At 46.6% G+C, this 15,069-nt stretch overlaps 1 protein-coding gene across 5 annotated transcripts in view; it reads left to right on the top strand.

Annotated features, from left to right (window-relative positions):
* The window catches only part of LOC133767221 (zinc finger protein 24), a 62,811-nt gene that overhangs the window by 36,431 nt on the left and 11,311 nt on the right, over positions 1 to 15,069 (top strand). For 2 of the 5 annotated variants that reach the window (XM_062201542.1, XM_062201539.1), the window contains exons 1-3: positions 36 to 127; positions 13,950 to 14,049; positions 14,358 to 14,908. The exons of 1 other annotated variant lie outside the window; for it this stretch is intronic. In XM_062201542.1, the coding sequence (XP_062057526.1) occupies positions 14,501 to 14,908 (408 nt within the window). In that variant the 5' untranslated portion in view covers positions 36 to 127; positions 13,950 to 14,049; positions 14,358 to 14,500. Of the gene's footprint in view, positions 1 to 35; positions 128 to 1,657; positions 1,740 to 8,769; positions 8,828 to 13,949; positions 14,050 to 14,357; positions 14,909 to 15,069 lie in introns of those variants that run through there. 2 more of the 5 variants (XM_062201540.1, XM_062201541.1) reach the window with 2 other exon arrangements.

Raw genomic sequence — 15,069 nt, 5'->3', positions numbered from 1 at the left:
AGGCCGCGGAGTATTAACCCCTTAGCACCCGCGGAGCTGCTCCCAGCAGAGCCTTAGCGAGGGACCTGCTCGCAGCCGGTTCTTGAGGTGAATGTGGGAATCTTTCAGGAAAGCGCTCTGTGGCCAGGTAGGTTTTCGGACCATATAATGAGTTCATTTTTTATCTTTTTAAAAGATGCCTCCCCCTATGTCTTAAGATTCGCAGGTGTGCTTCTAACTTTCTTCCTATCCTTTGACCCTCTCTTTGACCCCCAGAGTGGCACACCGGAGGATCACCTGCAGGCCTTGTCAGAATACCGACCGCGGGGCCCACTCGCAGGGTTTGTGACTCCGTGGGTCCGGGCTAGAAGCCCAGGCTCTCGTGATGCTGAGCCACACTGTAAGAACCGCTGCCCTACAAATGGGTGGTGCGCGGGGAATAAGGCTTGAATTGCCTGGAAGATGGCTTTTCATCTACTCTGTGATTCAGAAAGGGCTGGAGGTCTGTTTCTAAAAAGTTTGCCCTACAGCCTGCTCCTAGTGGCTATGGGTTCAGGATTAGAAGGACTGGAAGTGGGGGAGGGAGAGACTTAGGGTAGGGAAAGATGTTGCTGTACCCTTGGAAATATCTTGGGAAATGAGGAGGAGTTGGGAGAAGGATTGAGACCAGGGAGATGTGTGACTTGGGTTAGGATGTCCCACAAAAAGGCAGGTTTGGGAAAATAGTGAGTGGCGAAAGTGATGGTTGGGGCAGAATGTTAGCAAGAGGCACAGAACAGAGAGGAGGCAGTGTGTGAATTTACAGCCAGACCGAATTTATTCAGAGAAAATAAATCCGGAAAGGTGGGTGACCAGCTGCCGGCGTGCACACTGATGGAACACATGGCAGAAGGCCCCGACCCCCAGGGGCTGTGCCTTTTTATATCTTAGGAGGGCTAGGGATGGAGGCCAGGGTAGGGGAATTCCTGGAACTGGCCTTTCAGGTGGCCATGGAGGGGTGGGGTATGAAGCAACAGGGTGTGAGACCCAATTGGGATTCAAGGGCAAGGAATACATTCCAGTGTTTATCTTTTGGGTGGTGAGAATGGCTGAGGCTTACAAGGAGGAAGAGGCCTTCCAGTGCCAGCCCCAGACCCTCTTGGGCATGTGAGGTCTTAAGATCTATGAGTGAGTGAGACTATAATAGACCTACAAGGGAAAGAGATGGAAACTTGTTTGGGTCAGGCCCTTCGAAATGAGGAGTGTAGATACTGCAAAAAAGCAAATATACATCTTCATGGAGGTGTAGCTGATATAAACAAAGAAACAAATATTTGAAGTCTATAGTTTGGTAAGTTTTGTCATATGAATGTAGTTGTAAAATAATTACCACAATCAAAATGGGGAACGCATCTATTAACCCCAAGCATTTTCTCCTGCCCTTTGGTAACCCCCCTCCCACCACTACTGGGCTGCATTCTGTTAGTTTGCGTTTTCTGCAGATTGATTCAAGTGGACTAATACAGAATGCACTTTTTTGGTCATGCTTCTGTTACTGAGCAATATTATATTGAGATTTATCTGTGTTGCTATATGCATCATTAGCTCATTCCTTTTTCCTGTCACATAATATTCCATTGTATGTATATACCACAATTTGGCCGTTCACCAATTGACAGGCATTTGGATTTTTTTCCAGGTTCTTACTGTTAAAAATGAAACTGCTGTGAACATTCATGTAGAAGTTTTTCAAGGGTATATGCTTTTTTTCCTCTCTCATGGTGGGTATGTGTTTAACATTTTACAAAACTGCCACCCTGCTTTTTTTTCAGAGTTCTAGTGGTATTTTTCTATTCCCATTAGCAGCGTATGAGAGTTTCAGTTCCTCCTTATCTTTTACTAACTCACTGTGTAAGTCACTGTGGCTTCAATTTACATTTTCCTAATGACTAATGATATTGCACATTTTTTCACTTGCATATATACCATCTGTAGAACCCTTGGTGAAATGTTTATACAAATCTTTTTCCCATTCAGAACATAAGTCTATTATCAGATATACACTTAGCACATACATTGTGGCTTTGCTTTTCTTTCTCTTAACTGTGTTTTTGAAGACCTGAAGCTGTAAATTTTGATGAAGTACTATCAGTTTTTTGTTTGTTTAACAGAACATGCTTTTGCTGTCATGTGTGAGAAATTTTTGGCTAACCTAGGTCACCAAGATTTGCTCCTATTTTTTTTTTCTTCTGGAAATTATTTAGACTTTTAGATTTTACAGTAAAGTCTATGATCCATCCTGAGTTAATTTTTTGTGAACATACTCTGAGGTTTGGGGTAAAGTTCATTTGTGTTTGTGTGTACTGTGGTTTGGATGTGGTATGTTCTGCAAAGGTTCATATGTTGAAAGCTTGGTTCTTAGTGTGGCAGTGTTAAGAGGTGATGGCACCTCTAAGAGGTGGGCCCCAGTGCATGGCAATAGGCAGTACCCACTCTGCCTTCCCACCTCACCAGTCATTTCTTCTCACACCCATCTGGCAAGACTCGGTGCAGCCAGGGAGGCCCTTGCAGGAGGCAGGCATATGCCATCTGGACTTTCATCCTTCAAAACTGTGAGCTAAATAAAACTCTTTTCTCTATAAATACCCAGTCTCAGGTATTTTGTTATAGTAACAGAAAGTGGCCAGGTAGACTGGATATTGGATTGGTCAGCACCATTTGTTTATTCTCTGAATTTCCTTTAACTTTTTGCCAAAAATCAGTTATTCAGGTGAGTGTGAGTCTATTTCTGGCCGCTCTACTTTCCTCGTTGATCTGGCTGTCTCTGCTTAGGTGAATGGCACACTTTTGATGAGAGTAGCTTTGTCATAAGGCTTGAAGTCAGGTACTCTGAGATCTCTGATGTTGCTTTTGTTTTGGCTATCCTGGGCAGAATGCATTTCCATATGAAGTTTCAGATCCGTTTGTCAATCTCTACAAAAAAGTCAGTTGGGGTTTTGATTGATGTTAGAATGAATCTATAGATCAACTTGGGGAGAACTGACATCTTCAAGCAGCACTGAGTATTTTGATACATGAACATATGTATTTTTACATTTATATAGGTCCTCCTTAGTTCCTCTCAGCAATATTTTTTAATTCTTTGTAGTATTTTGCATATTTTCATCACTTTTGACATGTTTATTCTGAAGTATTTCATTTTTGATGTTATTATTAGTGGGTTTTGTTCCCCTTATTTTAATTTTGATTGTTATTCATATATAGAAATACAATTAATTTCTAAATGTTGTTCTTACACCTTGCAACTTTCCTAAAATCACTTATTAGTTCTTTTTCTGGTACATTCTACCATATTTTCTACATATGTGATCACATTGTGAATGAAGACAACCTTACTTTTTCCTTTACAATCTGTGTGCTCTTTTTCCCTTTTCCTAATTTGTGGCGTTGCTCGGAACTCCAGTAGAATGTTTAGTAGAAATCCTTGTCTTTTTCAGTCTTGAGGTAGACCATTCAGTTGTTCATCATTAAATATGATATTGGGTATTGTTTTTGGTAGATATCATTTATTATATTGAAGCTCTTTTTTTAAAAGAAAGATTTATTTATTTGAAAAGCATAATTACAGAGAGGGAGGGAGATTAAGAGAGAGTGAGAGATATCTTCCATCTGCTGGTTCACTCTCCAAATGTCTGTAACATCTAGGCCTAGGTCTGGATGAAGACGGGAGCTTGGAACTCCACCCAGGTCTTCCATGTGGGTGGCAGGGCCCAAGTACTTGGGCCATCTGAGGAAGTTATTTTCTATTTGTAGTTTGCTGAGGGTTTATATCTAAAGTGTATGATGGGTGTTGGCGCTGTGCTGTAGTGGGTAAAGCTGCTGCCTGAAGTGCTGGCATCCCATATGGGTGCCGGTTCCAGTCCAGGCTATGGCCTGGGAGGGCAGTGGAGGATGACCCACGTTCTTGAGCCCCTGCACCCGTGTAGGAGACCCGGAAAAAGCTCCTGGCTCCTGGATTCAGATTGGCTCAGCTCCGCTGTGTTGCCATTTGGGAAGTGAAGCAGTGGATGGAAGACTCTCCTCTCTCTGTCTCTGCCTCTTTGTAACTCTGTCTTTCAAACAAATAAATAAATAAATCTTTTTTTAAAAACTGATGATTTTCTCAAATGCCTTTTCTACATCTTTTGAGAAGATTTCTCATTTTTAGTTTTTTAATATGGTAATTTACACACATTGATTTTTGATCATTAAACCAAACCTGCATTCTTATAATAAACCCTACTTAGTCATGATATATTATCCTTTCTATATATTGTATTTGAATTGCTAAAATTTTTATGTCTATGTTTCTGAAAAATACTGGCCTATAGTTTTCCTATAATGTCTTTTTTTTTTTTTTTTTTTGACAGGCTGAGTTAGACAGTGAGAGAGAGAGAGAGAGACAGACAGGGAGAAAGGTCTTCGTTCCATTGGTTTACTCCCCAAATGGCCGCCATGGCCGGCGCACTGCGCCAAGCCAAAGCCAGGAGCCAGGTGCTTCCTCCTGGTCTCCCATGCGGGTGCAGGGCCCAAGCACCTGGGCTATCCTCCACTGCCTTCCCCGGGCCACAGCAGAGAGCTGGACTGGAAGAGGAGCAACCTTGGCAGAATCCGGTGCCCCAACTGGGACTAGAACCCGGGTGCCAGCGCCACAGGCAGAGGATTAGCCTAGTGAGCCGTGGCACTGGCCCTGTAATGTCTTTGTCTAGTTTTGGTATCAGGGTAATGTTGGCATCAAAGAAAGATGACAAATATATTCTGTCATTTTCAGTTTTCTGGAATAGCTTGTATATAATTGTTGTTATTATTGTATATAATTGTTATTATTTCTTAAATACTTGGTAGGATTCTTAATGAAGCCCTGTAGGACTGGATTTTTTTTTTTTTTTGGTGGGAAGGTTTTTTACTTCAAATTCAATTTTTTTTATGAGACAAGGGCTATTCAGGTTATATATTTCTTCTAGAGTAAGTTTTAGTGCTGTTGGATCATTCAAATAATTAGTGAATTTTATATATGTAGTCAAAAGTATTGGCATAAAATTGTTTATAATAGTCCCTTGTCCTTTTTGTGTGTATAGAATCTTCAGTGATGTCACCCCTTTCATTCTTGGTATTGTCTCCTTTTCCCGTGTCACACTGTCTAGAGGCTAAAAGTCTATATCAATTTTATTCATTTTTTCAAAAAAATCAACTTTTTGTTTTTAAAAAAGATTTATTTATTCATTAATTTGAAAGGCACAGTAATAGAGAGGAGGGGACAGAGAAAGATTGACCTTCACTCCCCAAATACATGTAGCAGCCAGGGCTGGGCTAGGCTGAAGACAGGAGCCAGGAATTCCATCCAGGTCTCCCACATGGATGGCAAGAACCCAACTACTTGGGTATCTTCTGTCTCTCAGGTGTATTAGCAGGAAGCTGGATCAGAAGCAGAGTGAGATTCCATCTCAGTATTCTGATATGAGATCTGAGTGTCTGGAGCTGCCTCTGACATATATATATATACTTTTTAAAAAAATATTTTATTTATTTGAAAGAGTTACAGAGAGAGGTGGAAACAGAGAAAGAGGTCTTCCATCCGCTGGTTCACTCCCCAGATGGCCGCAACAGCCAGAGCTGCGCCGATCCGAAGCCAGGAGCCAGGAGCTTCTTCTGGGTCTCCCATGCAGGTGCAGGTGCAGGTGCAGGGGCCCAAGGACTTGGGCCATCTTCAACTGCTTTCCCAGGCCATAGCAGAGAGCTGGATTGGAAGAGGAGCAGCCAGGACTAGAACCGGCACCCATGTGGGATGCCGGCGCTTCAGGCCAGGGCATTAACCCGCTGCACCACAGTGTTTGCCCCAATATATATACTTTTTAACCACTAGAAAGAACATTCTAGGGGTAACATCTTTCTCCTGCCCTCTTCCTGCCTCTCCCCCTAATTCCAGCTTCACCTTAATTCTCACCTTTCTCCAGTTCTCTACCACATCTGCCCATCACATGTTCCCTCTACTAAAACACTTTCCTGGACTTTACTATGTTTGAACCATTTGGGTGCATTTTCTCTGAGTGGCTCATTTTTTCTAACTTCTCTTCCTCTCCTAACTTACTCCCCCTCTCCCAAGCCCCAACTTTGGTATTTCACAATTCCCTGTTTCTTTCCCACAGGGCCTCTCTTTGTAGTGTTATCCCTTTCCTTTCTTCAATCATATTTCCAGACCAAATGTTGCTAAATTTGCTCTTCTAATCATCTCTGTCAACCCGATCCGCTTCTGTTAGACACTGCCCCGAAGCACAGCATGGCCCTGATAGGAGCATAAGGCCAGCCTTGACTACAGAGTACATTCCCAACGTACCTGAAACTCTCCACAACCGGATCCCCTCAGTCTATCTTTTTTGCTTGGGCTGCCGCCAAGGCAGATGCTGGGCTTGTTCCTACATTCCCTGCGCGGAGCTCTCACTCCTGCCTGGGAGACGGTGCCACCTTCTAGCTGCTGGGCAAGGCTCACTTCCAGCAGCAAACTCCACAAGGAGATGCAAACCACCCTCCACACCGCCTGGTACCAGGTGGCACAGTGATCTGGAGTTCGTGCTCCCCAGGCAAGATTCCTCCCAAAACCTCTAGGAGCTTGCATATCCAGCAGGCAGCCTGTCTGTGAGATACAGTCCTGCTTCTCCTGAGAGTCAGACACTCTGGGGTCTACTTTTTTTTTTTAGAAAGCATTTATTTAATGAATACAAATTTCATAGGTACATCTTTAGGAATATAGTGGGTCTTCCCCCCATACCCTCCCTCCTACCCCCACTCCCATCCCATCTCCTACTCCCTCTCCCATTCCAGTTTTCATTAAGATTCATTTTTTTAAAAAAATTTGACAGATAGAATTAGAAAGTGAGAGAGAGAGAGAAAGGTCTTCCTTCCGTTGGTTCACCCCCTAAATGGCCACTACAGCTGGCAAGCTGCGCTGATCTGAAGCCAGGAGCCAGGAGCTTCCTCCTGGTCTCCCACGCGGGTGCAGGCGCTCAAGCACCTGGGCCATCCTCCACTGCCTTCCTGGGCCACAACAGAGAGCTGGACTGGAAGAGAAGCAACCGGGACTAGAACCCGGTGCCCATATGGGATTCTGGCATCACAGGTGGAGGATTAGCCAAGTGAGCCACGGTGCCGGCCCCAAGATTCACTTTTAATTATCCTTATATTACAGGAGACCAACTCTATACTAAGTAAAAATTTCAACAATTTACACCCACCCACACACAAAGTATAAAGTACTGTTTGAGAACAAGTTTTACAGTTAATTCTCATAGTACAACTCATTAAGGACAGAGGTCCTGCATGGGGAGTTAGTGCACAGTGACTCCTCTTGTTGATTTAACAATTGACACTCTTGTTTATGGCGTCAGTAATCACCTGAGGCTCTTGACATGAGCTGTCTAGGCTATGGAAGCCTTTTGAGTCCACAAACTCTGTCAGTATTTAAACAGGGCCATAAGCAAAGTGGTTCTCTCTTCCCTTCAGAAAAAAGTACATCTTTCTTTGATGGCCCCATCTTTCCATTGGGGTCTCACAGAGGTCCTTCTTGTATGACACTTTTGCCACTCTATCTTGGCTTTCCATGCCTGAAATGCTCTCATGGGCTTTTCGGCCAGATCCGAATGCCTTAAGGGCTGATTCTGAGGTCAGAGTGCTGTTCAGAGTGTTTCTCATTCCAAGAGTCTGCCATGAGGACTGCTTGTTCCCATGTTGGTCTTATTTATGGGATCCCTTTGACACTTAATCTTCTCTATATGATCAGTTACACACTTAATATCACTTTAATACATAAGATGGCATTAATGGGCCGGCACCGTGGCTTAACAGGCTAATCCTCTGCCTTGCGGCGCCGGCACACCGGGTTCTAGTCCCGGTTGGGGCGCCGGATTCTATCCCGGTTGCCCCTCTTCCAGGCCAGCTCTCTGCTGTGGCCCGGGAAGGCAGTGGAGGATGGCCCAAGTGCTTGGGCCCTGCACCCGCATGGGAGACCAGGAGAAGCACCTGGCTCCTGGCTTTGGATCAGCACGATGTGCCAGCCACAGCGGCCATTGGAGGGTGAACCAACGGCAAAAAGGAAGACCTTTCTCTCTATCTCTCTCCCTCACTATCCACTCTGCCTGTCAAAAATAAATAAATAAATAAATAAATAAAAATTAAAAAAAAAGATGGCATTAGTACCACGGGTTCTACTTTTTTTATTTGAAAGTCAGAGTTACATAGAGCGAGGAGAGGCAGAGAGAGAGAGGGAGAGAGAGAGGTCTTAATCTGATGGTTAACTACCCAACTGACCTCAATGGTCAGAGCTGCGCCTATCCGAAGCCAGGAGCTTCTTTTGGGTGTCCCACATGGGTGCAGGGGCCCAAGGAGTTGGGCCATCTTCTACTGCTTTCCCAGGCCACAGCAGAGACTTGAATCAGAAGTGGAGCAGCCGGGACCAGAACCGGTGTCCATATGAGATGCTGGCGCTTCAGGCCAGGGGATTAACCCACTGTGCCACAACCTGGACTCTACTTTTAAATTTTCTTGTATACCAGCCTAGACTGAAAGTGGAAAAAATATTGTAATATACATTTATATGTAATATATACCTGACTTCAATTCTATATATAATTTCTCCCCATTTCAGGCTTCCATCAACCGTGCTTACTGCGGGCAGTATGATCTCGCCTACCTCCCGGAGACTCGGCGGCATACACCCGCCACAGAGTTGCAGTCCTCCGAGTCTCCTAGAGGTGCACGCTGGGACCACCCCTCCACTTCCGGTATTCTAGCGGAAGTGATTCTTCCCTGAGATCTGCCGCAGTTGGCGGAGCGAAGGGTGAGTGGGGCGGTTTAATGGGGCGGTTTCCTCCTGAACCGCCCCTGGTCGGCCTCACCATTCCCCGCGAACCTCTTTGCCTCTGCTGTGAGCAGAGCGCGCAGCCGTACCGAGGGTCCTGCTCCTCAGCGCAGTCCGCCCGCTGCTCCGGGGGTCCTTCCTCTTCATTTATCGGTTGACCCACCGCCCGCGGGTCTGTTGACTCCCAGCGCTTGCCGGCGCTGCTTTTGTTAGGGGCCGCAGGGTCGGGTGTGGCAGAAGCGCTCACGGGCCCTTTCCTACCACTTCTCCGGAGGCCACAGCTCAATCTTGAGTTTGGTCTTAGCCGGATGTCAGGGCGAGATGCTTTCTCTCTATCACATTGCACTCGGATGCATTTTAGTAACTGGTGCCGTAACAAGCAGGGTTGTCCATGAGCGCCTTGGAGATTACCTCTTGGTTGCCTACACTAAGATAGTTAGAACCAGCGACTTGCCTTTTCCCAGGGGGAGGGATGTACCCTCGCCAGACTCTTACCTCCTCACCCTGCCCATGTGCTGGGCTTCTGGTACCCTAGACAACTCTTAAACAACTGATGCCTAAATCCAGATTCCCCCTCCCCACAACACACACACGGACAAGGTTGTTTTCCCACATTTGTACCATGGGAAGGCAATGTGAGCTTGCCCCTGAAACACAGGCGTGCCTTTCTCCAGATTTACTGTGGGATGAAAGGAAAATCAGGATCCCTGCTTGCTTTTCTTGACCCCTGGCAGGCAAATTTCCCCAGTAAAGCCTCCCCACCTTTTTAGAAAAAGATTTATTTACTTGAAAGTCAGATTTACAGAGAAGAGAGGCAGAGTCAGAGCTCTTCCATCTGCCGGTTCATTCCCCAAATGGCCGCAACAGCCGGAGCTGGGCCGATCCGAAGCCAGGAGCCAGCAGCTTCTTCTGGGTCTCCCACGTGGGTGCAGGGGCCCAAGAACTTGGAGCATCTTCTGCTTTCCTAGGCCACAGCAGAGAGCTGGATTGGAAGTGGAACAGCCGGGACTTGAATCAGCACCAATATGGGATGTTGGCATCGCAGGCAGCGGCTTCACCTGCCATGCCACAGTGCCTACCCCAAAGCACTTTTTATAACCCATGTTTTGGATGTGGAATTTGTCCTTTCTTTGCCCCATATCACCCATTGAATGCCTACTCTGGGTCAGCTTGCTTTAAAATGTGGTATACCTTGTTAGGTAGATATGGTGAGACAGACCCTTGAAAACAGTTTGTTCCCGCTTCCAAGAGAAGGCAGCATGCCTTGCCATTCTGGGCCATAGGAAGAAATACCAGAGTTCTTCAGGAGGTGGAGGGAGCGAGAAGAAAGTGGGCAGGAGTGTTTATTGTGGTGTTCAAGGGAAGGCATAGGTGCGGTAAGAAGGTTTAGGATTGTCTACTTGGAGTCATTTCAGTTGGCTGTGGGATACAGGTGTTGTCCCTAGTTTGGTTCCTGTTCCTGGGGTGAGCAGCACAGGGAAATGGTGACCCTTATTGTAAGAGCCTGATGGAGGAGGCAGGAGGGCTGTGGGCTCTGGGCTGGTTGGTTTGCACAGGAGAAGTACACTCACCCTGGAGTTGTTTATTCTCTCTGGGAACTGGCTACTCTGGATGGCCCAGCCTTCTGGTGTCATTAAGGTTCCAGAGCTCACAGCATCAGAATGAACATATAGTACACCAAGGAGCAGTACTCAGATGCAATGTGACTTCCAGTTCTATAAAACCATATTAATCATTTTTAGGAGAGGAAATGGGATCTCTAAGGTTTCATACGATGACTGATGTCACAAGGCTGGAAGAGGATGTACTGGCATTCTAAATTAGGTCACCCAGCTCCAGAGCTGGTGCAGTCTGTGTGTTGGATCATCTTCCTGCAGCAGGAGAAGCACTTGGGGACATTCTTATTCTTAGTGTTTATTAGGCATTTGACAACACTAGTCACTGCCTCCTGGAAATTCTTATTTGACTATAAGACATTCTTTCATAAATGTCGTGTACTATGTGCCCTGCTTTGGGTTGGGTAATGAAGATACAATAGAGAGAAAAAATATCAATGTAGTTTATGATCTAGTCATGGGCAAGACAGGTATTAACCAGATAAATAATCCCACTAAAGTCGATATTTAGCACAGGGAGAACAATGGTTGTGGTTCAGTGGGTTAAGCTGTTGCTTGGGACGCTGGCATCTCATGCTGGAGTGCCAGTAGAGGTGCATTTAGAGTCCCAGCTACTCTGCTTCCTGTGCAACTTCCTGAGAACCGGCCTGGGAAGACAGCAGAAGATGGCAGAACTCTGATGTGCAGGAGGGTGCACCTGTGAAGGAGAGGGAGAAGGAGCAGAGCTGATTCTGTATGATTATAAAGTTTTTGAAGCTGACACTGGCCAATGTGCTGAGCCACTCAAAATTTCTTTATTATGATATTTCTATTTCAACGCCCTAAGCACACCTGATGTTCTTCAAAGCTGTCCTTCAAGTTTTCAGTTGCATTCCAGGGAGAGATGCAACCACTTCCATCCTTCAGACCCTACTACAAGAACAGCCCCTGTGCAGATGGGTGGAAAAGGTCATTCTTTTCTTCATTTTATTAATTTTTTAGCTATTTATTCAAAAGGCTGAGAGAACGACAGAGAGAGATCTTCCATCCAGTGGTTCACTCCTCAAAGGCCTGTAAAAGCCATGGCTGGGCCAAGGTGAAGCCAGGGTTTAGGAACTCAATCTATAATTCCCATGTGGCCAAATACTTGCGCCTTCATCTGGCTGCCTCCCAGGGTGTATATCAGCAGGAAGCTGGAATCAGAAGAGAGCCAGGACTTAAATTGAGCACTCTGATACGGGATGCTGGTTCATTCCTCCTGACGGCTGGAGCTGGGTCAGTCTGAAACCAGGAGCCAGAAGCTTCCTCTGGGCCTCCCATGTGGGTGCAGGGGCCCAGGGACGTGGCCATCCTCTGCTGCTTTCCTAGGCTGGAGCTTAATTGGAAGTGAAGCAGCCAGGACTCAGACTCACAGGGGATGCCAGCACTGCAGGCTGCAGCTTTACCCACTATGCCACAATGCTGGCTCCAATATTTTTCTTTTCTTTTTTTTTTTTAATTCTTTGACAGGCAGAGTGGACAGTGAGAGAGACAGAGGGAAAGGTCTTCCTTTGCCATTGGTTCACCCTCCAATGGCCGCCACAGCCGGCGCACCGCGCTGATCCGAAGCCAGGAGCCAGGTGCTTCTCCTGGTCTCCCATGCGGGTGCAGGGCCCAAGCACTTGGGCCATCCTCCACTGCACTCCCTGGCCACAGCAGAGAGCTGGCCTGGAAGAGGGGCAACCGGGACAGAATCTGGTGCCCCGACCGGACTAGAACCCGGTGTGCCGGCGCCGCAAGGCGGAGGATTAGCCTGTTGAGCCACAGCGCCGGCCTTCCAATATTTTTCTTATACTATAAAACTAATCTAAGGCCGGCGCCGCAGCTCGATAGGCTAATCCTCCGCCTTGTGGCACCGGCACACCGGGTTCTAGTCCCGGTCGGGGTGCTGGGTTCTGTCCAGGTTGCTCCTCTTCCTGTCCAGCTCTCTGTTGTGGCCTGGGGGTGCAGTGGAGGTTGGGCCCTGCACCCGCATGGGAGACCAGGAGAAGCACCTGGCTCCTGGCTTCAGATCAGCGCAGTGCGCCGGCTGTGGCGGCCATTGGAGGGTGAACCAATGGCAAAGGAAGACCTTTCCCTCTGTCTCTCTCACTGTCCACTCTGCCTGTCAAAAAACAAAAACAAACAAACAAACAAAACGAAAAAAACAAAAACTAAAAATATCCCCCCGTTTCTCTGTGTTCAGGTGTGTGTGAAGCAGCTGTTAATTTTGGCAAAGCACTGTTTAGGAAATCACTGTTATAACTTCTTAATGAATAGTTCAGTTCACAGCCCCAGCATCCTCTAGTCACTAAGGCCAGCCTGAAACCTGCGTTCTGGACTCTTGTCTCGTCAGGCTAATTGAGTGTGTCCCTAAGTGCTGTCAAATTGCTGATCTTTGTCTCTTTTGGCTCCTAGCGCTCAGGCCCTCGTTGTCCTATCCCTTCTCTACACCACTGTCTGGGTGGATACACAGCCTCCAGGCATCTCTGTGGTCACAGGGATGAAATGCAAACTCTGTAGCCCCGCCTGAACACCTGTGGTAGCTTGGCTAGTTCCTCTCTAGGTGCCCCTTCTTCGTTTATTCTGTGCTCTGGCAGAGTTCTTCCTGGCTGCACATCAGAGGCAGTTGTGGCTAGACACTTACAGACATTCTGACTCTTAACTCTCACGAGTCCATGCTCCATGGCTCATTCTGAGCCATATCCAGAGGTGGCAATCACTGGTAAGGCCTCCCGTTTATAAACCATTTTGTTTCTTCAGTGGGCCACGTCTCAGTCACTGTTCTCTTTGCCCAGATGAACTCCCTCTACCTCTTCCCCTAGCTCACTCATGTCAGGCTCTGCTGAGATGTTTTCCCCGGGCAGCTCTCCCTGGCTCTTCTGTCCCTCTCTCCCTGATCTTGGTCAGTCGTCTTTCCCTGTGCTTCCTTACCTGTACCTTTGGATTTATACTGTGACAATTTACCTGTTGCTTTCCCATAGTAGACCAAGCATCCTTGGGGACAGCCCTTCCATCCTGAGACTCCTGTGAAATACACTGCCTAGCAGATAGTGGATGCTCAAACATTTGCTGGAACAAAGCATGAAGGAATTATCCTCGCCTTGTGCTGGTCCAGAATCTTGAGACTTAAAGTCAAGAATTTTCCCTTGTTTATGCGTTTGCCCTGGCCATTCTCTGTGACTCCTTTCACTACCATTGCTAATCTGTGGTACCAACCAAGATTATCCTGAGAATTAACCCAGTCTATAATAAAAAGGGCAAGTGCTTCAAAGCTAGGCAACCCTGGATTCATGCCTTGACTGTGCTAGTTTCTAGTATGGGGCCATGGACAAATTGCCTGACTCTCAAGAAGCTTGGTTTCCTCATTTGTAAAATGCAATGATAATATTTACTTTGTAGTGTTATTGTCAAGACCCAGTAAAATAGTATTTGTTGAGTGCCTGGCACCTAGTAGGGATTTAGTAAGTGTGGATTTCCTTCTCCAGGGAGGCGTGTGGCATGACAGAGTCACGTACTTCGGTTGCAGAGCTCAGTTCTGTTGCTGCCTGGCTGTGTGCCTCGTTTTACAGTCGCCTCATGTGGCAGGTGAGCATAATTATGATTGTCCTTTACGGAGTTGTTAGGAAAATTCTCTAATATTTAAGAACCGAGCTAGTGCTCAATAAGGTGGTAATTGTTATTCCGAGACGTCATAATATACTACAGTGTTTTTCCTGCTTTCCATGATCTCTGAGCATTATTTATTATCCCTCATGTTTCTAACAGTATTACTAAAGATCAAACTAGTTCTGACTACACTCATTTATTTCCTATTTCACATCTTGAAAATGCCCTGAATCATCTGTAAATGTGCATGTGGTTGCTTTTCTTTATACTGCTGTGCTTCTCGGCAGCTGGTCCTCCAAAACCTGTAGCCTGAGCACTGTGCACCTGAGGCACTCTGAAGAGTTGGAATTGTGACGGAATCCCTGAGACACCAACCTCCATCTCCTGCCTGCCTCATCTGGGCAACCGTTTCAGACTGTCTCTGCCCAGAATGTCGGGAGAGGCCATACAGGTGGCCTGCCATGCTCCCAGAGAACAAGAAGGACTTACAGTTGTGAAGGTTGAAGAAGAGAAGTATGTTTGGGAGCAAGACTTTGACGTTCAGGAAAATTCCTGGAGCCAGGAGACCTTCCGTCTGCGGTTCAGGCAGTTTGGTTACTCTGACTCCACAGGGCCCCGGGAGGCTCTGAGCAGGCTCCGGGAGCTTTGCTGTCAGTGGCTGAGGCCAGAGGTGCACACCAAGGAGCAGATCCTGGAGCTGCTGGTGCTGGAGCAGTTCCTGGCCATCCTGCCTGAGGAGCTGCAGGCCTGGGTGCAAGAGCATCAGCCAGCCAATGGAGAGGAGGCCGTGACTGTGCTGGAGGAGCTGGAGAAAGAACTTGATGAGCCGAGGCAGCAGGTGAGAAGTAGGTGTGTTTGTCGATGTTATGAGTATCATTGACTTGGCTCTCTGAGTATTGTACAAGTTTTGCCTTTGGTGTTACCATTTTATTCACTCGCTGAATTCAACTAGGGCTTTTAATTCTGCTGTTTTTCTCTCTAGTCGTTTAAATGAATTTT

Source organism: Lepus europaeus, chromosome 9 (assembly GCF_033115175.1).
Source record: "Lepus europaeus isolate LE1 chromosome 9, mLepTim1.pri, whole genome shotgun sequence".
Classification (NCBI taxonomy): domain Eukaryota; kingdom Metazoa; phylum Chordata; class Mammalia; order Lagomorpha; family Leporidae; genus Lepus; species Lepus europaeus.
Note: the sequence above shows the minus strand (reverse complement) of the source record. Positions and strands in the feature narration are given on the sequence as shown.